This window comes from Mytilus galloprovincialis, chromosome 1 (assembly GCF_965363235.1).
Source record: "Mytilus galloprovincialis chromosome 1, xbMytGall1.hap1.1, whole genome shotgun sequence".
In the NCBI taxonomy this organism is placed as follows: Eukaryota; Metazoa; Mollusca; class Bivalvia; order Mytilida; family Mytilidae; genus Mytilus; species Mytilus galloprovincialis.
Window position 1 is genome coordinate 44,349,799 of NC_134838.1, and position 26,775 is coordinate 44,376,573.

The window sequence follows — 26,775 nt, forward strand, 5'->3', positions numbered from 1 at the left end:
TTAATCAACTCTATTTTTACATATTGCTTGTGTAAAATTTTCAAACCCAAATTCAATACTAATTTATTGTTTCATATTTCTATTAAATATTTATACTTACAAAATAAATGTGAAATTCTTTTTCAAATAAATAAAACATTACTTGCGGCAAATATAATAAAAATATAATAAAAATTTAACGCAAAAGGTGATTCATCGCTTGAATTTTCAAATAAATTTTCAAAAACCCAAAATCACTACTAATTGATTGTTTCATATTTCTATTAAATAATAAATTAGTATTGAATTTAGGTTTTTGAAAATTTTACACAAGCAATATGTAAAAATAAATAAAGTTAATTAATTCTGTGGGCAAAGTACACAAGCAATATATAAAAAAAATAGGGTTAATTATTATATTTCTGTGGGTGAAGCTCATAGTTTTTTTCTTGGGTTGCTAATACATACATTTGACTAATAACAGACACCTATAAAAACAGACTGCCATGAAATAGCCAATAGTACTGAAAGTGGTGCTAAACACCAATCAATCAATCAAAATAACAGTGAAGTGCATAGGTACTTACTTATATAGACATACCATCATTGTAAAGGTTTCAATAATGTAATTATACCAAAAAATATATGCACTTGTTTCATGCCTCCTGGCAGAGAAAAAGAAGGATAGGACGGTAGGTAAAATAATTTTATTTTGAAAAAGATTTTATAAAGACAATAAAGGAAAATATTCTGGATTTTAACATTACTTACTTGTTCATAAAATGTGTTAGGGTAGGCATACAGATTTAAATATGAAGGCAGGAAACAGAACTACATTTTGTTTTTGCTTTGGAGAAATTACTGCATTTTTTTTAGTTTTATAGAATTGTAAATGAGTTCATAAAATGTACTATTAAATTAAAATTAAACACCTTGTGATCTTACATTTACATGAGAATCTTACAGAGTAAACATTTTAAACAAATATATTTATTTGCAACAATTTATTGATTTCATGTAAAATAACTCCAGTGTTGCTTATATAAATGTGGAAATTAAAAGAATGTCTCAGTATAAATTAGTCAGTATATAATTTTTTGAGAATTATCTTCAGTATATTGAAAAATAAATAATTAACATCCAGTGTACACATGTCTATTTGAGGATGAAAAACATTTTTAGTTCAATGTCCTTTATATTTGTGTGAAAGAAACAATGCCTTTGCTGACTTTCAGCAACATAACAACATAGACCTTCCGTTCTTTCTGATGACAAAATACTCGTTAAATTTCTAAGTACTGACTGTAAACTAGTGTCAAACTATAGATTCAATATTTCAAAAATCAAAACTTAGTTACTTTCTCAACATGACATATATAGATAATCTTGTTCAAAAACGTTCTTGAAGTATAAATTTCATATTTTTGATATCAGCGCTAAGGCCACAGTTTTTTAATTTGTTGGTTTACGGATTTTCCCCATGAAAAAGTCGGGTCGGTCGGTCGGGAAAAAAAAAAGAAAAAAAATCATCTTTGAAGACAAAAAAATATGCAAAATCAATATTTATTTCACCTTTCTAGCAATATGTTTGTTATGCTATTTTATCATCATTTCTAAAATTTTAGTTCGATGAAATATTATTGCTCAGCTGTTATAAACTACGCATGACATTGTCTAGTAATTTACAGTAAAAAAAAAGGGGATGCACGGACAAAGACGAAATTAAATCATCATTTCAGAAACAAGAAAAATAGATTCGCGTAGCTCTTAATCAATTCCAGAAAACTTGGTAAATAATGATCTTCAAGCACGAAAACTGATAAAGAAAAAATGCATAAACGTCGTACGAAAATAAGTTTCAACACACGTGTCAAAAACCTAATAGAATCGTCCACTGGAAAAACGATATCGGGTTAATCTGTTGTCTTGCATTCCCGTTTTTTTATCCAAATGAACGACATTTTTTTATTACCTATAAAAACAAGAAAATTCCTAATGATTTGTTAATATTCAGTTCTTTAATTTGATGCCTTCACCCTGTCCACATTTGGACAAGTCTATTTCTATGAGATGATGCATCTTACGGACTGATGACAAATAAAGTAAACGAACTTATTGTGTAATTGGTTTTAAACACAAGTTTCGTTCCGCAAAATTATTTGCGCAAACGACATTTCAAGGTCAGTTATAATTGATTTGTCTATATTTAGAAACGTAAACTGGAAGGGTTTTTTTTCACACCAGAAAGTGTTGTCAATTTTGTTAGTGATTAATGCATTTCATTTCAGGAAAAAAAATATTTTAATTATTTTTCAGGGATAATGCATTTGTTAAGGTCGGCGGGAATAAAAAAGCGTGAAAAGTGAATTTTATTTTTATTCTGGAAATCAGCAAAATCGGATCGGCGGATCCGTAAACCAATAAATTAAAAAATCCTGGCCTAATTTTAGATATTAATTGACAGTGCTTCATAAGTCTTTGAAGGCTGGCTGATTGACTTTGTATTAATGTATGTAAAAATGTTATATAAGGTTGCACTATAAATAAAATTATATATATATATATGTATATAGTTAATTGTCATGGTGTGGTGTCAGCGTGTAATGTTCCATCCTATAGGGCAGACACAGGACCAAGATCCTGTCAGACACTTTGAAATGTTCAATTTTATAAATCTAATTATTTAGTTGAGATCTTATCCAATCAGAAGACTTCTTCAATTTCTATTCTTCTCAGTTTTCTTCCAATATATTCTTCATCTATGTCATTGCCAGATCTTAAACTTTGTTTTAAAAGTTTCTCTAAGATTTTGACTCATTACTATATAGATAAAAAAGTTTGAGGCGCAGCCAATTATCATAGAAAGTTTTAAAATTTCGATAAGGATTTTCAGATTTTTCAAACTGAAGTCACTTTGTCCCCATATGATATTCAGTATATAATTCATTGGTTCACTGTAGGGTGTAGACCCTAGTATCATGATGGCTGAACGTTCAACCAATTCTACATTTTGGTAACAGTCCAAATCTTTAAGAAAGTAATCTAACAGATCTTGTAACATGGGTTTATTAAATCCATTGCAGTATAAAATGATGGTATTTCTTAAAAACAGTTGTTTGTTATTATGAAGAGCTTTCTCTGAATTTAGGATCTTTCCATATACATATGACAATAACTCTCTGTAATAGCTTGGCTTGATTTTGTCTCTCAGGGCATCCAAAATAAAACACTTCTCTGTAATAGACATGAATTCATGTGTTAACTCTCTCCAGTATTGTGGTAAATCCATCAATCCAGTAACACATGATTCGTCACTTTCGATACTCATATTCTGTTGTACCTTTGCTTTCTCAACAAGTGTTTTAGCGATGCCTGTCAGGCACGAGAAGGATTTTATCTCTACTTCTTTACCAACTCTGTACAAAGCCATATTATCCTTATCCACATCTGATCTAAAAGTGTGGAACACGGAAGCATTAAGGGAAAGTCGTGGAATTTCTGACAGCAGAAAAACAATCATCACACATACAATCAGTGTGCACGACTTCTTTTCAGATTTTGAAGCAGTAGCATGTCCACGAATATATTTTCTACGGCATAATATTACTATAATATAACATGTAGATGCTAGCATAGCCATTACTGCAATGGTTAAAATGATCGTGAAGAGGATAGGATAATATGTTAGTACATACTTTTCAATCATTTCATTGGGTTTCGATATCAAACAGGTGCCTTCTGTCCCCTCACTTAGGCTGACAACAAGTATCCTAGGAATATTTAAAACAAAGGAAAACATAAAGCACATGCCACACACTATCATTGATCCTATTACAGTCATCTTTGTCCTGCTCCATATTGGACATGCCACTGCAATAAGTTTCTGTACTCCAAGAAACATGGTTAGCAATATAGATATCAGATGGAATGTATCTGCGAGATTGGTCAGGCAGTAATGTAACAGACAGTATGGAAACTGAAGATAAACAAGCTCTTTGGTTTCCTCTATTGACATCGATGGCCCATACATATCTATTAAGTTTGCTTTTCCAGGTATGCCGACCTGTTCATACTTTGTTGCAAACAAAGGCTCCAATCCATAAGTGCATAATGCTGTGAAGCCGTCTGCCAGAGCAAGTCCCTGCATGATAACTGTTGAAGGTGTTTTTATCTTCTTATCAAATAAAGCCACAAAAACAATAATGTTCATCACGATAGATAGGTATGCACTTGTTGGACCTGCCACCATGTTCATCCAAAATGGACTTCTAGCATATAGTGTGAACAACATTTTGATTAGAAGTTCCTGTTCTTTAGATTTTTTACAAAATGACACAAGCTATATATATTTATATTTATGCTAATTATTTCATAAATGTAAAGCATTCTGGGGATTTTTACATTTAAATAATTAATGTAATATTGAAGTGTAAATAATTGATACAAATATCAAAACACAAATTTTTCCATTATAATTCTGTTATTGATCATATTGGGTAGTTAATATGGTCGACCAAATAATTATGATGTCTTGAAAAGCTATTTTATTTTTTTGCTTTGACACCTGCGTCATAAAAGATGTAATAGGTTAATCCAAACATATCACTTTTAGTCCCCCTCCCCCCATTTTAATGTTCCATATAATCATGTGATGTCTCCTTGCAGGATACTAAAATTTGTTTTCAATGTTTTTGCTTCTAAACAAAGGAGTCCCACCCTGAACCGTCTTGAGTTATTAATAGTTCAGAGGTTAGTGATGAAACCTTGGGAATATATTCAAGGCTTGAATTAATGACCAAAGAAAGGTTTGAGCTTTGTAATCCACAGTTTAATTATAAATTGCAATTAGATTGACAAAATATAGGCCAAAAACTAAGATCAGCAAAACTATGGTACTTGAACTTGTGCATAATATTGACCGAGACAAAATTAATACGTATAAATAGAATAAAAAGTTTTCAACAAAATGAACCAAAAGGGAATAGTTATACACATGACTTATAATAGTTGATTTCTATTTCTATCAGAGACTAGCCTACTAAATAATACCTGTTTATTTGTACATTATTACATTGAATTAAATTATATCAGCTTATTTTTACAGTGTTATTTTGATGTACCTCCAATAGATCATTTACAGTAGTGTTAAATTCATATAGAAATTGATTTTTGAAAGCTGCAAGTCTTCAACCTGAGTCTGTTATATGTTTCAAATGTATGTATTAGCAACCCAAGAAAAAAAAACAATGAGCTTCACCCACAGAAATATAATAATTATTAAACCCTATTTTTTTTATGCCCCACCTACGATAGTAGAGGGGCATTATGTTTTCTGGTCTGTGCATCCGTTCGTCCGTCCGTGCGTCCGTTCGTTCGTCCGTCTGTCCCGCTTCAGGTTAAAGTTTTTGGTCGAGGTAGTTTTTGATGAAGTTGAAGTCCAATCGACTTCTAACTTGGTACACATGTTCCCTATGATATGATCTTTCTAATTTTAATGCCAAATTAGAGATTTTACCCCAATTTCACGGTCCACTGAACATAGAAAATGATAGTGCGAGTGGGGCATTCGTGTACTGAGGACACATTCTTGTTTTTATATATATTGCTTGTGTACTTCGCCCACAGAATTAATTAACTTAAACCCTATTTATTTTTATACGACCGCAAAAATTGAAATTTTTTTGGTCGTATATTGGTATGACATTCGCGTCGTCGTCGTCTGTGTCATCGTCGTCGTCCGAATACTTTTAGTTTTCGCACTCTAACTTTAGTAAAAGTGAATAGAAATCTATGAAATTTTAACAGAAGGTTTATGACCACAAAAGGAAGGTAGGGATTGATTTTGGGAGTTTTGGTCCTTACATTTTAGGAATTAGGGGCCAAAAAGGGCCCAAATAAGCATTTTCTTGGTTTTCGCACTATAACTTTAGTTTAAGTAAATAGAAATCTATGAAATTTTTACACAAGGTTTATGACCACAAAAGGAAGGTTGGGATTGATTTTGGGAGTTTTAGTTCAAACAGTTTAGGAATTAAGGGCCAAAAAAGGGCCCAAATAAGCATTATTCTTGGTTTTCGCACAATAACTTTAGTTTAAGTTAATAGAAATCAATGAAATTTTGACACAAGGTGTATGACCACAAAAGGAAGGTTGGGATTGATTTTGGGAGTTGAGGTCTGAACAGTTTAGGAATTAGGGGCCAAAAAGGGCCCAAGTAAGCATTATTCTTGGTTTTCGCACCATAACTTTAGTATAAGTAAATAGAAATCTATGAAATTAAAACACAAGGTTCATGACCACTAAAGGAAGGTTGGGTTTGATTTTGGGAGTTTTGGTCCCAACAGTTTAGGAATAAGGGGCCCAAAGGGTCCAAAATTGAACTTTGTTTGATTTCATCAAAAATTGAATAATTGGGGTTCTTTGATATGCCGAATCTAACTGTGTATGTAGATTCCTAAATTTTGGTCCCGTTTTCAAATTGGTCTACATTAAGGTCCAAAGGGTCCAAAATTAAACTTAGTTTGATTTTAACAAAAAATGAATCCTTGGGGTTCCTTGATATGCTGAATCTAAAAATGTACTTAGATTTTTGATTATTGGCCCAGTTTTCAAGTTGGTCCAAACCGGGGTCCAAAATTAAACTTGTTTGATTTCATCAAAAATTGAATAATTGGGGTTCTTTGATATGCCAAATCTAACTGTGTATGTAGATTCTTAATTTTTAGTCCCGTTTTCAAATTGGTCTACGTTAAAGTCCAAAGGGTCCAAAATTAAACTAAGTTTAACAAAAATTGAATTCTTGGGCTTTTTTGATATGCTGAATCTAAACATGTACTTAGATTTTTGATTATGGGCTCAGTTTTCAAGTTGGTTCAAATCAGGATCCAAAATTATTATATTAAGTATTGTGCAATAGCAAGAAATTTTCAATTGCACAGTATTCAGCAATAGCAAGAAATCTTCAATTGCACAGTATTGTGCAATAGCAAAAAATTTTCAATTGCTCAGTATTGCACAATAGCAAGAAATCTTCAATTGCACAGTATTGTGCAATAGCAAATATTTTCAATTGCACAGTATTGCGCAATAGCAAGAAATATCTAATTGCACAATATTGTGCAATAGCAAGAAATTTTCAATTGATTGGAGTTATCTTTCTTTGTCCAGAATAGTAGTTGAATCAACTTAAATCATTGTTTTATACAATATACAATGTATATTCAATGTATATTCACATTTACTACCAACTGATAAATTAAAACAATCTTTACCATTCAGTGATAACAAGCACCTTTTGTTACATTTTAATTTTTTATGATGTATTTAAATGAGTAGTTATTGTTGCAAACTCCATTAGAAATTTGAATTGAGATCAGTTTTGGAAAAAGGGAAAGGGGGATGTGAAAAAAAAATGGGGGGGGGGGTTAAATTTTTCTCATTTCAGATTTCACAAATAAAAAGAAAATTTCTTCAAACATTTTTTTGAGAGGATTAATATTCAACAGCATAGTGAATTGCTCAAAGGCAAAAAAATATTCTAAGTTCATTAGAGTAAGACCACATTCATTCTGTGTCCGAAACCTATGCTGTGTCAACTATTTAATCACAATCCAAATTTAGAGCTGAATCCAGCTTGAATGTTATGTCCATACTTGCCCCAACCGTTCAGGGTTCAACCTCTGCAGTCGTATAAAGCTGCGCCCTGCGGAGCATCTGGTTACATATTGCTTGTGTAAAATTTTCAAAAACCCAAATTCAATACTAATTTATTGTTTCAAATTTCTATTAAATATTAATACTTACAAAATAAATGTGAAATTCTTTTTCAAATAAATAAAACATTACTTGCGGAAAATTTAATTAAAATATAATAAAAAATGTACTCAAAAAGTGATTCATCGCTTGCTTTAATTTTCAAATAAATTTTCAAAAACCAAAATTCAATACTAATTTATTGTTTCATATTTCTATTAAATATTTATACTTACAAAATAAATGTCAAATTCTTTTTCAAATAAATAAAACATTACTTGGGGCAAATATAATTAAAATATAATAAAAAATGAACTCAAAAAGTGATTCATCGCTTGCTTTAATTTTCAAATAAATTTTCAAAAACCAAAATTCAATACTAATTTATTGTTTCATATTTCTATTAAATATTTATACTTACAAAATAAATGTCAAATTCGTTTTCAAATAAATAAAACATTACTTGCGGAAAATGTTTTATTTATTTGAAAACGAATTTCACATTTATTTTGTAAGTATAAATATTTAATAGAAATATGAAACAATAAATAAGTATTCTAAAATATATGAAGATATGATAATTATTGAAATTTGATCTACTTAGAAATTCAAAACAGATTCAAAATGAATAGTTATCAAAGATCTGTAAATATAATAAAAGTTGAACGCAAAAAGTGATTCATCACTTGCTTTATTTTCAATTAAATTCTCAAAAACCCAAATTCAATTCATAAGGTGAATCTTGTTTTCCTCCTGCATAGGGTTTTATGAACAATTAAGTTCTGTTAAACAATGTAAAGATTTAAGGATGTACTTAGGTGATCTGAGATGAAATTAAATAAATCAAGAATTTAAAATTGATACTATAAGCTGGAAGAGTATAAGTTAAGGATCAGCAAAAGCAGGTCATGGAGTTCCTTTTCGAGATATTTGATTTATAAAATATGGCGTGTAAAGGCTGACTCAGACTTTTACCTTATATTTGCATTGGTGTTATTTTGGTCTCAAATCAAAAGAAAGAAAATCAAGAATCTGCTTTAATTTTGTCAAAAGACCTTTTTAAGTCTTATACTGAAAGATAAATAGGTGTTATGGGGCAAAATAAGTTACCTTGTATCGTATGGAAGAACACCAAGGAGTTCGAACATCTGACACAAATTCCAAAACCTCACCTAAGTACAACAGAAGCACATGCAAGTTGTTGTATTTTTTTATTTATTTTTTAAGCTCACCTGGTCCTTAGGTCAATGTGACCTTTTCTGATCACTTACATCCGTTGTCGGTGGTCAGCTGTCAGTTAACTTCTATAAAAATTTTCTCCTCTGAAACTACTGGGCAAATTGGAACCACAGTTGACCACAATCATCTTAGAGGTATTTTGTTAAAATTTGACCTATGATCCCACCTGCCAACCAGCCAACTAGCCCCAAATTTATAAAAAGAACTGAGGGATAAAATGTAAGTACATGTATTGTCTGTTATCTGGTAAACTGTTATAGATAGAGAAAATTTGACAAGACAGATATGTTCAGAATATGAAGATCTACCTCCTGTTTATTTGACCAAAACTTTCAGATAACGCCTTATATGAGTTGTTGCCCTTTGATGACAATTTTTTAAAAAAAAATTTTAACAACATGATAATTTTATTCATCAAATAATGCTTGTTACATAAACCATAAAGATTCCAAGCTTTTCTTGAGGTACCCTGTTACAATCCACTGACTTCCCAGGGAATAATCCGCTGCAATCCACTGACTACCCAAGGAATAATCCGCTGATTAAATTAATTGACATACATTTTGTTTACAAAACACTATAATAACAATATTAGAAAAATTATTCATTGAAAATAAATTTGTATCAATTTTTTCTGGCAATTTTGGCTATCTGAAGACTACAATAGATAGAGAGCAATCATATTTTAATAGAAAATTATCAACAGGAAAAGATCTACTAAGGCCTAAATTATTATAGAAGTTAAAAAAAAAGATATTTTTTTACCTATTTTTATGTTTTAGTGGAAACTACTAAAGATATAGAGAAACTGAATACACTGAAATATTTAGTGAAATACAACCTTCAGATATCAGGATAGCCAAAAGCATGATCAGTTGAGGTCTAGAATGAAATTCTGTACCAATTTTTGTGTATTTTGCAGAAACTTATAGAAGATAGAGAGAAACTGGCAATAGAAAAATTGTTCATAGAGGACAAGATCTAAAAAAAAGTCAACATGGCTGAAATTGTCAGTTTATTTCCTGTAAATGATATTTTTGTGATTTTTTACAGAAACTATAGTATGATAACAGATGGAGAGAAACTATCAGCAACAAAAAATTATCAGCTGGACAAGATATAAAATTGTTACTCTACTCCTTATCAGAGTTATAATTATCCTTGAATGACAATTTTTACGGATATATTCTCTTTTGTGTTTTACATGGAAACCTTATTCGATAGAGAGAAACTGCATGTTCAGTTTTTGTTATTGAATGATATTTTACATTCAATCATCAGTTTTGTATTGAACCAGATGTTAAAGTTTATTACTTTTGAAAAAAAGAGTGCACACGCTGAAATTTTCGCCTTCTGTAAATTTACTAACCTTTGATATTATGTTGATAGTCCTAAATATAAAGCTTTTCTACAACTATCACATAAACTTAACATGATCCAAGAAAATGAGGTCAAGGTCATATAAACCAAACGAGCAATACATGTACACCCTACAATCATTCAAAACACTAAATTTAGTTGACCTATTGCTTGACATGTACAACATCATAAATTATTTCCATACACATAATATAGTAGGCCTATTGCATATAGTATAAGAAAAAAAGTCCAAAACATAAAAACTTAACTATAACCACTGAACCATGAAAATGAGGTTATGGTCAGATGACACCTGCCAGTTGGACATAAACACCTTACAATCCTTCCATACACCAAATATACTAGACCTATTGCTTATAGTATCTGAGATATGGACGTGACCACCAAAACTTAACATTGTTCACTGATCCATGAAATGAGGTTGAGATCAAGTCAAAACTGTCTGACGGGCATGAAGACCTTGCAAGGTATGCACATATCAAATATAGTTATCCTATTACTCATAATAAGAGAGAAATTAACATTACAAAAAATCTTAACATTTTTTCAAGTAGTCACCGAACCATGAAAATGGGGTCAAGGACATTGACCATGTGACAGACAGAAACTTTGTAACACAAGGCATCTATATACAAAGTATGAAGCATCCAGATCTTCCACCTTCTAAAATAAAGCTTTTAAGAAGTTAGCTAACGCGCTGCAACCACCACCGCTGCATCACTATCCCTATGTCAAGCTTTCTGCAACAAAAGTAGCAGGCTCAACAAAAAATTGCATATTTACTTTGAAGAATTTTTTTCAGATTTAGATATGTTGTTTCCTGTAACTAAATGAAGGTCAAGTTCAATTTTCACGATTTTTGGTTTTCTCGTTGTTCAGTTATAGCCCTTTCCCAAGAATTCAATTTTTTGATGAATTAATCCATCTCTGTACAAAGGGCAAGGGAACGTCACCATTTAAAAATGGATAATTAACGATAGGAATTGAAAAATCACCTCTTTTATCATAAATGTTGTGTATTAAGCTTTCCGTTAATGATATAGATATCAAGATCGAGGAAAGGGCAATGCTCATTGTTAGTATTAGTTTTATTTAAAGTAAGTTCAACAGGATAAATTTCTTTAGTATAAATACTGAAGTCCTCATTATTGAGAGCCAAGATATCATTCAAATATCTAAAAGTATTATTAAATTTGTGTATCAGATGTTGTTTTGATGGGTCTTTGCTGATTTTTGTCATAAATTGTAACTCATAGCAAAACAAAAACAGGTCTGCAATATGCGGTGCACAGTTAGTCCCCATTGAAATTCTGATAACCTGACGATATACAGAATCTCCAAAGCGAACGAAAATGTTATCAAGTAAAAATTCAAGGGCAGATATAGTATCAAAGCATGTCCAATTGACATAGTTCTTTTGTTTATTGCTACTAAAATATTACCTAAAAGAGTTTGAACATATATATTCACATTCTGACATTTTAAATGCCTATTTAATTAGGTGTGTGATTTTTTTCTTATTTGTCAAAAACAGCATATTTTAGTCTTAGGTGCAAGTAGTCTCAGATGTGTACTTTGTGTCTTTTTTGTTGTTAGGGGTATATAAATACCATGCTACAAATGGTCTTTGTTTTTGTGAGATATTTTTCTTCTTTGTATCCATCTGATGAGTAAGCCCTATTGAACTGAATTTTATAGTTTGTTCTTATTTTGTGTTTAACCCCACCACATTATTTATGAGCCTGTCTAAAGCCAGGAGCCTATAGTCCAGTGGTTGTTGTTGGTTCTTGTCTGTCATATTTGTTTTTCGTAAATTGTTTTGTTATAATTTAGGCCTTCAGTTTTCTCAATTAAATTTATTCATATTTTTTAAGTTGGACCTTTTATAGCCGACTACCGGTATACAGTATGGGTTTTTCTCATTGCTGAAGGCTTTTTGGTTGCCTATAATTGCTTACATCCACTTCATTTGAACTTTAGTGGATAGTTGTCTTATTGGCAATCAAACCACATCTCCTTATTTTTATGTATGTTTTATCAAAAACAGCTTATTCAGATATTTTGAGAACACGGAGATGTTACCATTTTTCACATTAACAAATCTTTGAATGATTATGCAGACTCAGCATTTCAGTTTTCTTTACTTTTATACAACTTAGTTGAACTTAAACTGAAAATCGTGAAAAAATGCATTATCACTTTTATTTACTGAAATATTACTGATTGAACCAGGAATATATATATTGACTTGTACTGTTCCTAGATTGAACCTATTTTAACTTACAATCAATTTTAGTCTTGTGATCTTTTTTTGTGATAATGGCTTAGGTTTGTTCTAATGTTTTCCTTCACCATCTGGGTTTGGAAACAGATGATGTTTTATAATTGATGAAAAAATATTTTTTTGTTATTTTTTTCAAAAAATAATTCAGAGACATATAATACATATTGAAAACATGCAGTTTTATGTCATCTATGTTATCAAGCATTTTGTATCAATGATAATAGAAACATGCTTGACTGAATAAGATCATGTAAGTCAATGTAACATATGTCATTATATTACCGTCATATTTTTTATTTATTTTATGTATACCTTTGATTTCTTTTCAATACTGTTACCGTAATTGAAATTTGCATACAGAAAGTAATTGAAAGATATTAAGTCTTTCATGCCATAAACCATAAATTTAAAGTGTTAACCAATTTTTATGCCATTATTTATTTTTTATTGCTTTTATTTATTTTTTATTTTTTTTCTAGATAAGATTAATTATAAAGTGATCTAGCGCAATAAAGAATTTATTTACTATTTTCAGTTCAGAAAGACAGTGTAAAGACTGAAACCATAAAGCCATTAGAACCAAAACCTCTTAAACAGTGTGGACTTGAAGATCCTGTTATAGAAGATGAGGTATTGGAAATGACTATTAAATAAATTGTTAACAAGATGTCTATGCTGTAAGGCAAAGTCCCCAGTGTGCTGTAAATGCAGTCATTAACAATTCTGATACGAGTGATGCTCGATTTCCTATGTACTGGATGATCAGGATTGTCTTTTCTTGAAGTTTCTGTGATTTCAGTCACCTTCTTTCTGAATCGCCGTCTTTTCTGTTCTTGTATAATGTCTCCCTTCAACATATCTGGAATTTGAGCGAGTCTTGAAGTGACATTTTCTGTCCTTCTCCTCGTAACGGTTAAATTTGTAGATAAATCATCAGCATCTCGTTTCCCTGGTAGCATAGCGAAATGTTTAATTCCACGTGCACATAACTCAATTGATCTGTCCTGATAGGATTTAATACATGCATCATCGTCTTTGTCTATCTCCTTACTATAATAACCTATTGACTCCAATTTTCGATGTCTCTCTAGATTGTATTCTACAGCAGCGTGTGAAATATTAAGCGTGTTATTGTTTGACGTGACGATCTCTTTACGGTATGTAGGTCCTGAAAGCATATATCCGATCTTAGATTTCACGGCTGTCGGACCGTTTCCCCGTACTATATGGTCTTCTACAATGTCCCAGTAGTGATCTGCGCCTACCAGCAACGATATCTCAAATGAATCTTGCTGTGTCATTGTGTGCGCTAAACTTCAAACCATTTAAATATCCATACTGTGTATCAATATTACGCATGTAATTCTTCAGTGGCATGGCAATCAGTGGTATTATCAGTACTTTGATTGGCATTATATGTCCTGTATCGGTTTTTAAATAGACTGTTGTCATGTCTAAACGTTTCACGTAAGACATTATCTCTGTTCCTTCTATCTATAAGTTAAGTTTTTTGCTAAGTCTTGGTTAAAAACGATCTTTGTGTTCCTTCTATCTGTAAGTTAAGTTTTTTGCTAAGTCTTGGTTAAAAACGATCTTTGTGCTCCTTCATCCAGGAGAATATTTGTGTCGATGTAGAACTGATTCAACCCTACATGAGCTACAGCAGTTTTCAAAAGTACAGTTGATCGCGATTCTGTCGATTGTGAATACAAAATGGTAGTATCTTGTTCTGTTGTATGACTATCATTTACGAGGTTAAAGTTTGTTGAATTCAAAGATGGCTGTTTTAGCGGGTTGCTGATCTGGTTATCATTTGCGAGGAAATTCGTATGCATTGAGGTATTACCTCCATTTCTATCGCTTTCTTCATTACCTGGTTTTATGTTGTTTGTTTTATGGGCTTTAAATAAGCTTGTATGGTGTTTTCTGTTACAATATCTTCATGTGTTCTCAGATTTATATTCGTTAAGTCTGTGGTTACCAAGGCAGTTAAAGCATAACTTATCTCATTTTACTATGTTCATACGGGATTCTGTGTTGGGTATTTTACTGCAATGGGTGGGTGCATGTATTTCATGGCAAAAAACACAAGGTCTTGTCTCAATATTCTTGATATTAACAATAGATTTGTTAATGTTTTGTATCGAATTCCGCGATTTCGCTCCAGCAAAGAAAGCTGATGTTGTGGGCAAAAGGTGTGATGACTCTATCTCTTGTCCTGCGTCCATTATATTGATCTTATCTAAAATGCTTTTACAGAGGTCCTGTAATACCCAAGTTTTTGTTCTATGTTCTCGCGTGAGATGTTGTCTGACTTCACTGGGTAATTTGTTCATAATAATGGGAACAAGAAGAGTGCTGTATGTTTCCTGAGTCTGACCCAAAGCTTCTAATCCCCTGACGTAACTTTCCATTTTATCGTAAAAACTTCGTAGGCTTGTAAGTTGATTTCTAAGCAAAGAGATTTCTAATAATGCCTGCATGTATTGTAGTTTACATTTGTATGTGAGAAACCTGTAATTGATCCTAACGGTTCATGTTGAAGCTGTGCTTTCAAGTAATTGAATTTTTGTACATTTGTAAGTGACAAGTTAAGGTGTACGGCCGACTCATATGAGTCCCAGAAAGTTTGCCATTCTAAGATGTTGCCTGTGAATATTGGAAGCGAAAGTTTGGGTAGGCGGTGACTACTAGCTGACGAAAATGTACTTTGCTGTGTGTTGAACGTGTGACTGGCTTGTATAGACGGGTTCTCAAACTACTGTGGGTTGTGTGGGTTGGCTATGTTGTGTGTTGTAATAAACAGTGTAGTTTCTTGATTTAATGTGTGGGTTGTTGTATGAGATTCAAGATGACGAGAGTGCGGTGTTTTGACATTTTGAATGAACTTACGTATGTGCCGAATCTTTGTTTCCATATCCACTGAATATTCATCTGAATCTATTATCTCATTTTCCACATTTTCCGGTTCTGTTAACTTTAGAATTTGTTCGTTAAAGTTCTCAAACAAAGTTTGTTTTTGAACTAGTTTTCCGAGTGTTGCAATGACTTCTTCTTCATGGAAATTCGTATTTTCCTTGGCTTCATCTAATCTACAGAATAATTTAGTAACAGCGCTTCTGTTCCCCGATCCGACTGATTTCAATTGATCAAGATCCATTAAACAAGGCACCATAGATATAGAAGATAGTTCAGGCAACAATATTACAACAACTGTTCAGCCATTCATTTAATATACAAGTACGTATTTCCACCCAAGGCGACGTCACTGACAATACAACGTCGACAATAGACATGTACAATAGTTGGAAGGTTATGTTCCCGCGATAATCTCAACAATTATATTTGTTGTGTGTCACAATATGTGTCATTATTGTACGTTAGACAAAATATGGAGTTATAATATTGTGTGTTGCAATAAACGTCATTATGGTATGGTCCGAGACCACAATTGTCGTCCCATGATTTTCGTTGTCCACAAATATAGTCCCTAGTGTTGACAGTGGGTTACTTGCCAATATTTTTTATACCCCTTCTAAATTTATTTCTCCATGTTTTATGCCTCAAATTGTAAGTAGGGGGGTGAAATTACACTGTTAAAAAATGTCCATATTTTGAGTTAGAGCTGATGAAGTTTTCTATAATTTTGATATAATTTGTCCCAAAAGTAGTACAACACACTGTAAAAATTTCATTGAAAAAGCGCAGGTGGGATTTTTTTAATTTTCATTTATGTTCTAAAAGAATTACAAATAAATTGTGGTCTCGGACCGTATGATGATCAAAATAAGGTTAAAGTCCCATAACTCTTGTAAAATTTGTGAAGTCAAAATGGTGGAACAATATGGTTAACTATACATGATAGCAAACAATTGAAATAAGCATGCGAACTTTCTGTCAAAAGGTAACAAATGAGTTTCTTTCACAAGGTGTTATTGTCACAATATTCCCAAAATAGTCATCGTCCCATAACTGCTGTGATTGAGAGATTTCAGTCAAATGGTCTTTTAAAGAGGTTCAATGATAGTCATAACCCATAACTCCTGTATCATTGGTGGAACAATAAGGTCATAATCCATAACTACTGTATCATTGGTGGAACAATAAGGTCATAACCCATAACTCATGTATCATTGGTGAAACAATAAGGTCATAATCCATAACTACTGTATCATTGGTGGAACAATAAGGTCATAACCCATAACTCCTGTATCATTGGTGGAACAATAAGGTCATAACCCATAACTACTGTATCATTGGTGGAACAATAAGGTCATAACCCATAACTACTGTATCATTGGTGGAACAATAAGGTCATAACCCATAACTCATGTATCATTGGTGGAACAATAAGGTCATAATCCATAACTACTGTATCATTGGTGGAACAATAAGGTCATAACCCATAACTCCTGTATCATTGGTGGAACAATAAGGTCATAACCCATAACTACTGTATCATTGGTGGAACAATAAGGTCATAACCCATAACTCCTGTATCATTGGTCAACTTCACATATTGAATTATTGAAGTAATTGTCACAATTCAAAAAAAATTATCTAAAGTTGTATAATTCCTGCTAAAATGTTTGAATTAAAATGGTGGTACAGTCAATCACACATGATGGTAAATGGTTCTTCTAATTATGAGAGATATCTGTAGAATACTTAGAAGGGTTGTGTTCTCATGGTGTGTCATCTTACAATACTAAAATTGTGTTAATAATATATTTATAGATGCTTTGAATTGATAGGAGCATAATTTTAGGAAATGGTGAAGTTTTTCAATGAATTAATCTCATTTTTTTTAGGCCGCCTTATCTAAGTATCTTTAAACCTTTTGTACTTAAATAAAACCCTAAATTTTGGAATTGAAAAATTTATAGGTTGCTGGTTTTCAAACTACAGGTTTAGAAAAAATTGACACATTATGCAAGCATATTCAGGGAAAAATTTTTTTTTAATTTTTTCCACAAATTATAAATGCACTCCCTCAGATCTTTAATCAGTTTTATCAAGTTCTTGCATATAATTATAAACTTAACATATTACAGGTGTTTGAAGCATACAATGATGAGGATGAAGAGAACATGATAGAGAATAGTTGGGATGAATTCCTTAGTCCAGAAGAGAAGGTATAAACTGTATCATTTTTGTTTAAGAAACAGCAGTCAAAAGAATTTCATTTTAATAACATTAAAGTCAGATATAACTTGATAAGTGCATAATCTCAAAATAAACTTGAGAGATATAATTAAAAGAAATTAAAACTTCTTATTAATATTTTGCTATGGACATTGATTATCATTAAAATATTTAACGTTTAAATCAGTAGGAAAAATTACCCATGCAACACTATTAGCTCAATAAATCAGATATTATTCTGACCCCACCTGACGGCATATTAGTTACTTCCGCCAAGTATAAATCTTTTTACTAAATAGGAGATATTAAAGTTACCACACTTGTATACCTCCAAACCTGAAGAGTTCTCTTTATTTCTTATGCAGCAAAAATACTGCAATCTGATTGGTTGACTACCCCGGTGTAAATAACACCCCACCCTTGTTCACCCGGGGATAAATAAAATTTTGCCAAAATTTAAAAAAAATATGAAATTTTGCCCAAATTTAAAAAAAAAAAAAAAAAATTTTAAAAATAACAATAAGAAAATTTAATCTTGAAAAATTTAATCTTAAAAAGAAATAAAAAAAAAAAAAAATAAAAAAATTTAAAAACTTAAAATTTTTTTTTTTTTTTTTTTTTTTTTGAAAACTCAAAAGAACACAACAATTTTCTGAATTTTTCCAAAAATAAAGTAAAAAAGTATTTGACAATGTGCAGCAACATGGACATTGAAAAAATATTACGCTGGAAATTTTCCATTACCATTTTTACAATTTTACATCCTGGTTTCAAAATGAGTAAAGGAATTGTTCATAAGAAATAAATTCGTTATCTTGGTGTAATCAGGGGTGTACGGAATTTTACACCGTTGTTGAAAATTCATACACCCATTCGGCTGCGCCTCAGGGTGTATGAATTTTCAACAACGGTGTAAAATTCTGTACACCCCTGATTACACCAAGATAACTAATATTATTTGAAATATTTAAAGTGGTACATAACACTACAGGGAGATAACTCTGTGTAAAATCAACTGAACTTTTTAATCACGTTCTACAGTGAAGAAAATATGAAGCTTCTCAATTGTCAAAATGAGTGTTTGTCAAACTGCTATATATCCAACCAATTTTTTTCTGATAATGTGTCTGGTTCAATTTTTTGGAAATTTTGAAATTTTTATTAACCCTTTCCTCCATAATGACGCTTTTTGACGCCACCCCCTTTACTCCATAATGACGCCTTTTGACGCCTGTGTAGTACTTCAGTTGAAACGCTTTGACTACAAAATGTCTGCATCAAACTTAAAAAAATATATCTAATATGAAAAGAAAATTCATGAGAATATCTGACTTGAATTTCATTGATGAAATATTTGTTTTTGTAATGCATTAATACTTTAAACCTGATAAAAAAAAATTTATTGAAAAAATCCTATGAGAATCAAGTATTTTAAAAAAAAATCTCCATGGAGTAAAGGCTTAAAGGATCAAAGTAAAAATTTTGTAGAAATTTTATGAAAATTAATCAGCTGAATTAATTTTAGTCAATGTGTTAGTTGCCACCTTAAGCTTTATTGTTTTATATTTGTAGGCAAAGAAGAAGAGAGAAAAAGAAGAAGCATTAAGAGTTTTGACAGAATTAAAATCTGTGATATCCTTCAGAGCTCAGGATACTGCCAAGCGAGAACAGGCTGCTCTTGAAAAGTCAAAAGGAACCGAAAGTCACAATAATGTAGAAAATGATAAAGTTGAACATGCTTTACAGGAAACCAAACCAGATAATCAATACAAAGATTTAAATCAAAAAGTAAAATTAGAGGAGGAAGAAAAAACATTTCCTGTCAAGGATTGTGACAAAACAAATGCTGAAAAATCAGTCACACATGGTAGTAATAATGAAGAACATTTGAACTCTGAAATCACTGTTAATACATTTAATTCAATAAATACTGTTGACAGTCAAAGTCAGTATGAAAAGAATCAAAATTCTGAAAGTATTATTAGACCTAAAAAACAGAAGTATGTTTATTGTCCTCCTGAAGATGAGATGAACAATAGTACAGAAACTATAACTGGCCCACAATTCATAGCACTTCCTGTTCTTGGGAGACAGGATGGTGTGGAAGATAGGTTAGAAAGATTATCAGGAGCTAATCTGTCATTCACTGCCATGTTAGCAGCACAAGCAGTGGCTCAGTCACAAAAGATTGGTTTAAATGTACAGACTTTTGGAGATGATGAGGGTGATGAACTTATCTATGATGATGATTCCTTTGACGAAGAAGACAAAAGTGAGGATAGTCTTGATCATGAAAATAATGATAATGATAGTCTTAATCATGATGACAGTGATAATGATAGTCTCAAAGATAATCATAATCATGATCATAATGATAGTCTTAGAAAGGACAAAGTATTCAATGATAGTTTACAAAATGATTATGATGATAACGATAGCCTAAAAGGGGATCATGTTAGCAATGATGCCAATCATGATAATCATGATAGTGATGATAGTCTTGAATCAAATGATGTTGAGAAACATTTGTGTGGTGAGGATATTAATCTCAAAAATGATTGATGATGATAGTTTTTGATATAACCATGTGACATAGGTAGTGATCTCATTGATAATGTTTGATATGTGTGATTGTGTTACCATGGATACCTGTAACAATATTTGTCCGAAATATCATGTTTTGTTGGGAATGTGCAATAATAAATTATTAGATAAAAGTTTTATATGATTATTGTGGTACATGGCATTTAATCATTGATTAAAGAGTCATAAAAAAATTACTAGACAGGAAAATAAATTCATATAAAAAAGATGTGGTATGATTGCTAATGAGACACTTCTTCATAAAAGACAAAATGACACAGAAATAAACAACTATAGGTCACTGTACTGCCTTCAAAAATGATCAAGGCCTATACCACATAGTCAGCTATAAGTGACAAATGTAAAACAATTCAAATGAGAAAACTAAAGGCCTAATGTTGACTGGGTTAAACATGTTAGCTGGCATCCAACCCTCCCCTAATTTGGGACAGTTGTGTAACAGTACAACATAAGAACAAACTATAAAAATCAGATGTAAAAGTCTTAACTTATCAGATTGATACAAATAGAAATACATCTATCAAAAACACAGTATGTCATCATTATCTTCAAAGTTTCAGGGAAATCTGTACAAACTGTTGCAGTAGTATATTTCAGCCAATTTTTAAGATTAAAGGGGCATAACTCCTGGAAATAAAATAAAATCATAATTTCCTTTTGATATGAACATCTTCATTGTATGTCCTTATTATCTAAAAAGTTTCAAGAAACACTATTGTGTGGTTTCAGAGGAGTTGTCAAGATCAGGATTGACAGATTGACAGAAGGATAGACTGATGGACTGACTGACATAGTGACTGGCGGACTGAGGGGTCAAAAACATTATGCCCTAGGATCGTTTCGTCGGGTATAAATATATATGTCAATCATTTAGAGAAATCAAAGTACAAACAAATATGACCTATTAAAAGTCAAATGATAACATTCCTTGATTTTGGTTTTAGGTTTAACCTGGTTGAACCACTATGGATTCTTTATTTTGTGTGTGTATCAGTTTTTGAGGGTTTCATAATTTTTGCCATTCTGCATACATACAAGAGTGCACCTGTTGAAATGTCTCGCCTTCTTCACTTATCATTGATATTATGTTGATAGTCCTAAATATAAAGCTTTATTACAACTGTCACATAAACTCAACATTAACCAAGAAAACTAAACATTGATCAATGAACCATGAAAATGAGGTCAAGGTCAGATGAACCATGCCAGGCAGACATGTACAGATAACAATTCTTCCATACAACAAATATAGTTGACCTATTGCTTATAAACAGACCAAAACACAAATACTTAACACTTTACACTTAGCAATGAACCGTGAAAATGAGGTCAAGGTCAATTAAAACCTGCGCGACTGACATATAGATCATAAAATATTTCCATACACCAAATATAGTTGACCTATTGCATATAGTACTAGTATTAGAAATATAGACCAAAACTCAAAACTTAACTTTGACCACTGAACCATGAAAATGAGGTCAAGGTCAGATGACAACTATCAGCTAGACATGTACACCTTACAATCATTCCATACACCAAATATAGTAGACCTATTGTATATAGTATAAGAAAAACAGACCAAAACACAAAAACTTAACTTTAACCACTGAACCATGAAAATGAGGTCAAGGTCAGAGGACACCTGCCAGTTGGACATGTACACCTTACAGTCCTTCCATACACCAAATATACTAGTCGACCTATTGCTTAAAGTATCTGAGATATGGTCTTGCATACAGTCAGCATTCTACTTCGTCAAAATTATCTCCCCATTACGCCATTTCATTTTCACAATCGTAAAAATGGAAGCCATTGTAGAGATGATGCGCTGCCAATTTTGCTCTCAGAAACCGATAAATTTATCCACATTGAACCCTTACAATCCTTATAATTGTCAGTTGTATTTTAAAAGACAAATTTATCAACTAGCTAATGAGCATCAGTTATTGATTCAACTTAAAACTATTGTCTGATCATTTGTCAGGTGGAATTTTCGAAAATTCATAAACATTTAAAAAATTTTAATTAAATATTTCGTGGAAGGGCAGACTAGATTTTTTTAGTGGTTGACAACTATAAACCCTAGTTATCACACACAAAAAAATATAATTTTTTGGAAGATATGCATTTTCATCATCCGACTTGAAAGACTGTCGTCAAGTACTTTCAGTAAAAAAATAGCTATTCTAACACACCAACTCTGTCTTTGTGATTCATTAGATAGGTATTTCACTTGACCCATATATTTCATCTTTTAGTACTGTGATTTTTTTATGTTATAAAGTCAACCTGTAGCTTTGATATATAAAAAATGATAGAATCTGAAGCAAGACCATGTATGAAATATTCTTGCTTTGTACGATATCAAGACAAAATATACAACTCAAACACGCCTTAACATAAAAAGGTGCACTCGATTTTCTCTTTTCGATACAATTGTTACCCATTTTTGGGAATTTTTTATTGAGTCACATAATAGAAGGGCAGACACAAAAATAACTGAACTAATAGATTGATATGTTTTCCGTCCGTGGTAAAAAAAAAAATTTAAATCGGAGGTTATGCATTTTCTGCATCCAACTTGAAAGATACCCATGTCGTCGACTTGATATCTAATTGTTCTGCTTAACTATGTACTAGATAAGTTGAAAAAAATATGCAAATGGTGTTTTTAAAATAAAACACTTCGTAATTGAGAAGAAAATTGTCCTTTTATTTGTTTCTATTAACTTTTAAAATTTTGGTCACTATAGTAAACATTACAGTAAGCATTTATCGCCTTCTCTAACAAAGAGCTTCGATTCTTTTGTTCTATTTCAACCGGATTTCAGACTTCATAGCAACATATGGACGTTGTGTCAGGTTAGGCAATACATGATATGTCATCATTCGAGATTTTATAAGGCCTTTTAAAATGCTGAGCGACTAAATTGTATATATTTGTCTGTATATGTAAAAAACTGTTTTTGTTCTGTTCCTATTTCGTATATTCTTTTTGTTGTCTGATATATAGTTAATTGTATGTATTCATGGTATCTCAATTATGAGGAAATAAAGACATGAATGAATGAAGAATGACTTGACCACTAAAACTTAATCTTGTTCACTGATCCATGAAATGAGAATGAGGTCAAGTGAAAACTGTCTGACGGGCATGAGGACCTTGCAAGGTATGCACATACCAATTATAGTTATCCTATTACTTATAATAAGAGAGAATTTAACATTACAAAAAATCTTAACTTTTTTTTCAAGTAGTCACTGAACCATGAAAATGAGGTCAAGGACATTGGACATGTGACTGATGGAAAGTTTGTAACATGAGGCATCTATATACAAAGTATGAAGCATCCAGGTCTTCCACCTTCTAAAATATAAAGCTTTTAAGAACTAACACCACTGCCGCCGCCGGATCACTATCCCTATGTCAAGCTTTCTGCAACAAAAGTTGCAGGCTCGACAAAAATGTGTGCTTCATTGATAGTGGCCTATATTGAATTCCACAAGTTGGTATCATATGAAAAATAATGAAACTACATCATTCCCTATGTATTATGTAGTCCATTCATTTTGTATTGTTCAACATAATCAGAAATCAGATGAACTTCTGTTATTATATAAGAGCAATGAAAATCTAAAAGAAAGATAAGAATCAGGGACAACAAATGATTTTCTTATTGAGATACAAACACTGGCAATTACACAAGAATTTTTCAATCATTGGTTTTTCCATATTCATTCTCTACAAAGGAGGTAAGTTACATGATCCCAAAGTTGTCAAAGGTTGCTTCACTTGACCAAGATGAACAAGATAACTGTTTGAACCATAGTGCATATAACTGTGTTTCTTGTCAACAGAACACCTCATTATTACGCAATAAAAAAAACAATTAGCAAGATATTTCAGATAAAATCTTCATCAGTATGAACTGTCTGATATTTTGTGATCCATATCTTGTAAAGAATTCTGCATGAAGCATTTCTAGGTGCCATCTTAAACTTGAAGAAACTTTTTGCTCCATGTTGAAGACATCTCTTACTGTCACTTTGAGATGAAGAACAGCACTAAATATATTTACTGACACATTTAGTATACAATTAACTAAAATTGACTTTGACAATGGAAATTTGGAATGTGTCAAAGAGACAACAACCCGTCCATAGAGCAGACAACAGCCGAAGGCCACCAATAGGTCATCAATGCAGCGAGACACTCCCACACCCTGAGGCATCCTTCAGCTGGCCCCCAAGCAAAAAATTAAATCTAGTCTTTTTTAAAGTAGTTGCTTAACCACGAATTTATTCACTGAATCCAAACAAAGGGTTCAGTATTAAATAATCTCTATGGATACTAATACAACACACCGATTATCATTGTAATATCATCATAATAGTAAATGAATCCTCTAAAACTGATAGTAAACCAAACTATTAACAGAGGACAGATACTCTCCAAGGAAATGGAATGTGCCAATGTTAAAACAATTACATACCACTTATGAGAGATAAACAGTCACAAACCATTTGTTGTTTCCTTAAAATGACATAATCACAATCTTAAACATTCTGTTGAAGCAGATGCAGCCATAAACAGCAGAAACTGATCTACTTTTTATACCTCAACTCAAAACATGGCAAAAGAGGGAAAAATACCATCTAATATTTATATTGGATATTTATTTGATATTTTATATACAAATATATAATTTAATAAGTTAATATATACAAATAATAAAAAAGCATATACAATTTAAAAATGCTGACTTAGAATGGACATAGAATTAATTTAAGGAATAGCACAACTGAGCACACAATGTGGATTAAAGATTTGAAAATATAATGAAATATGATGAAACTATACAAAAATATTTTTACTACAACAGGAATAATTTTATGAGTACAAGAATATTGGTAAGAGTACAACAGAGAAAGTGCATTATACTACTATCTTAAAATAAAAATTATTTTCTGTTTTCTTGAAAATAGTATCAGAGTCATCACAGTAAAAATAAACAATAATTTAGAGGCAGTTTCTATTTAACCCACAGATGTAATTTAATCAAGATTGTTGTTTGCTAATTATCAATTTCATCATACCTGTATATATAACATTAATATTTCATTCATAGTATGGACGGGAAAGAGTTAACTATTAATCTAGTAATTTAAACTAGGACAACCCTGATGAAGACAAACAGTAACTGAAAATCACATTAAAACAACAATAACAAGATAAAAGTTGTGTAGATGTACATGTATATGATTGTATATGTGTGACAACAAAAAACGTAAGAAATTAGCAATGAGGTATAAATAAGTACACAGGTAAATTTCACTATGTTGAGTATAACATACAACCTAAAGAAGTAAAATATCAAAAATATCACAGGTGAATACCAAGGTGTAGTATGATGGAAAAGTATTGACACAGTTACTAAGTATGCTTCAAAACATCATGAAATAAATCGTCATGCTTTATAAACTTTTTTAATTGCTATCAAACCATCAGTTTCATTACTTGTAAAACAAGAGTGCACACGCTGAAATGTCTCGCCTTCTATACTAATCATTGATATTATGTTGATAGTCCTAAGTATAAAGCTAAGCTTTATTACAACTGTCACATAAACTTAACATTAACCAAGATAACTAAACAAAGACCAATGAACCTTGAAAAAGAGGTCCAGGTCAGATGAACCATGCCAGGCAGACAGGTACAGCTAACAATGCTTCTATACAAAATATATAGTTGACACATTACTTATAGTTTAAGAAAAATAGACCAAAACACAAAAACTTAACACTGTGCAATGAACCGTGAAAATGAGGTCACGGTTAAATAAAACCTGCTCGACTGACATAAAGATCATAAATTATTTCCATACACCAAATATAGTTGACCTATGGCATATAGCATTAGATAAAAAGACCAAAACTCAAAAACTTAACTTTGACCACTGAACCATGAAAATGTGGTCAAAGTCACATGACATCTGCCCGCTAGACATGTACACTTAACAATCATTCCATACAACAAATATAGTAGACCTATTGCATATGGTATGAGAAAAACAGACCAAAACACAAAAATTTAACTATAACCACTGAACCATGAAAATGAGGTCAAGGTCAGATGACACCTGCCAGTTGGACATGTACACCTTACAGTCCTTCCATACACCAAATATACTAGCCCTTTTGCTTATAGTATCTGAGATATGGACTTGACCACCAAAACTTAACCTTGTTCACTGATCCATGAAATGAGGTCGAGGTCAAGTGAAAACTGTCTGACAGACACGAGGACCTTGCAAGGTACGCACATATCAAATATAGTTATCCTATTACTTATAATAAGAGAGAATTCAACATTACAAAAAATTTGAACT

The 26,775-nt window shown here is 31.6% G+C and overlaps 1 protein-coding gene across 1 annotated transcript in view; it reads left to right on the plus strand.

Moving 5' to 3' along the window:
* Positions 1-20,502, plus strand: part of LOC143075437 (vezatin-like) — a 45,276-nt gene extending 24,774 nt beyond the window's left edge. The window contains exons 11-13 of the mRNA XM_076250847.1: positions 13,170-13,264; positions 17,689-17,769; positions 19,352-20,502. Coding sequence (XP_076106962.1) covers positions 13,170-13,264; positions 17,689-17,769; positions 19,352-20,341 — 1,166 coding nt within the window. The 3' untranslated portion in view covers positions 20,342-20,502. The remainder of the gene's footprint in view (positions 1-13,169; positions 13,265-17,688; positions 17,770-19,351) is intronic.
* The last annotated feature ends 6,273 nt before the right edge of the window (positions 20,503-26,775 follow it).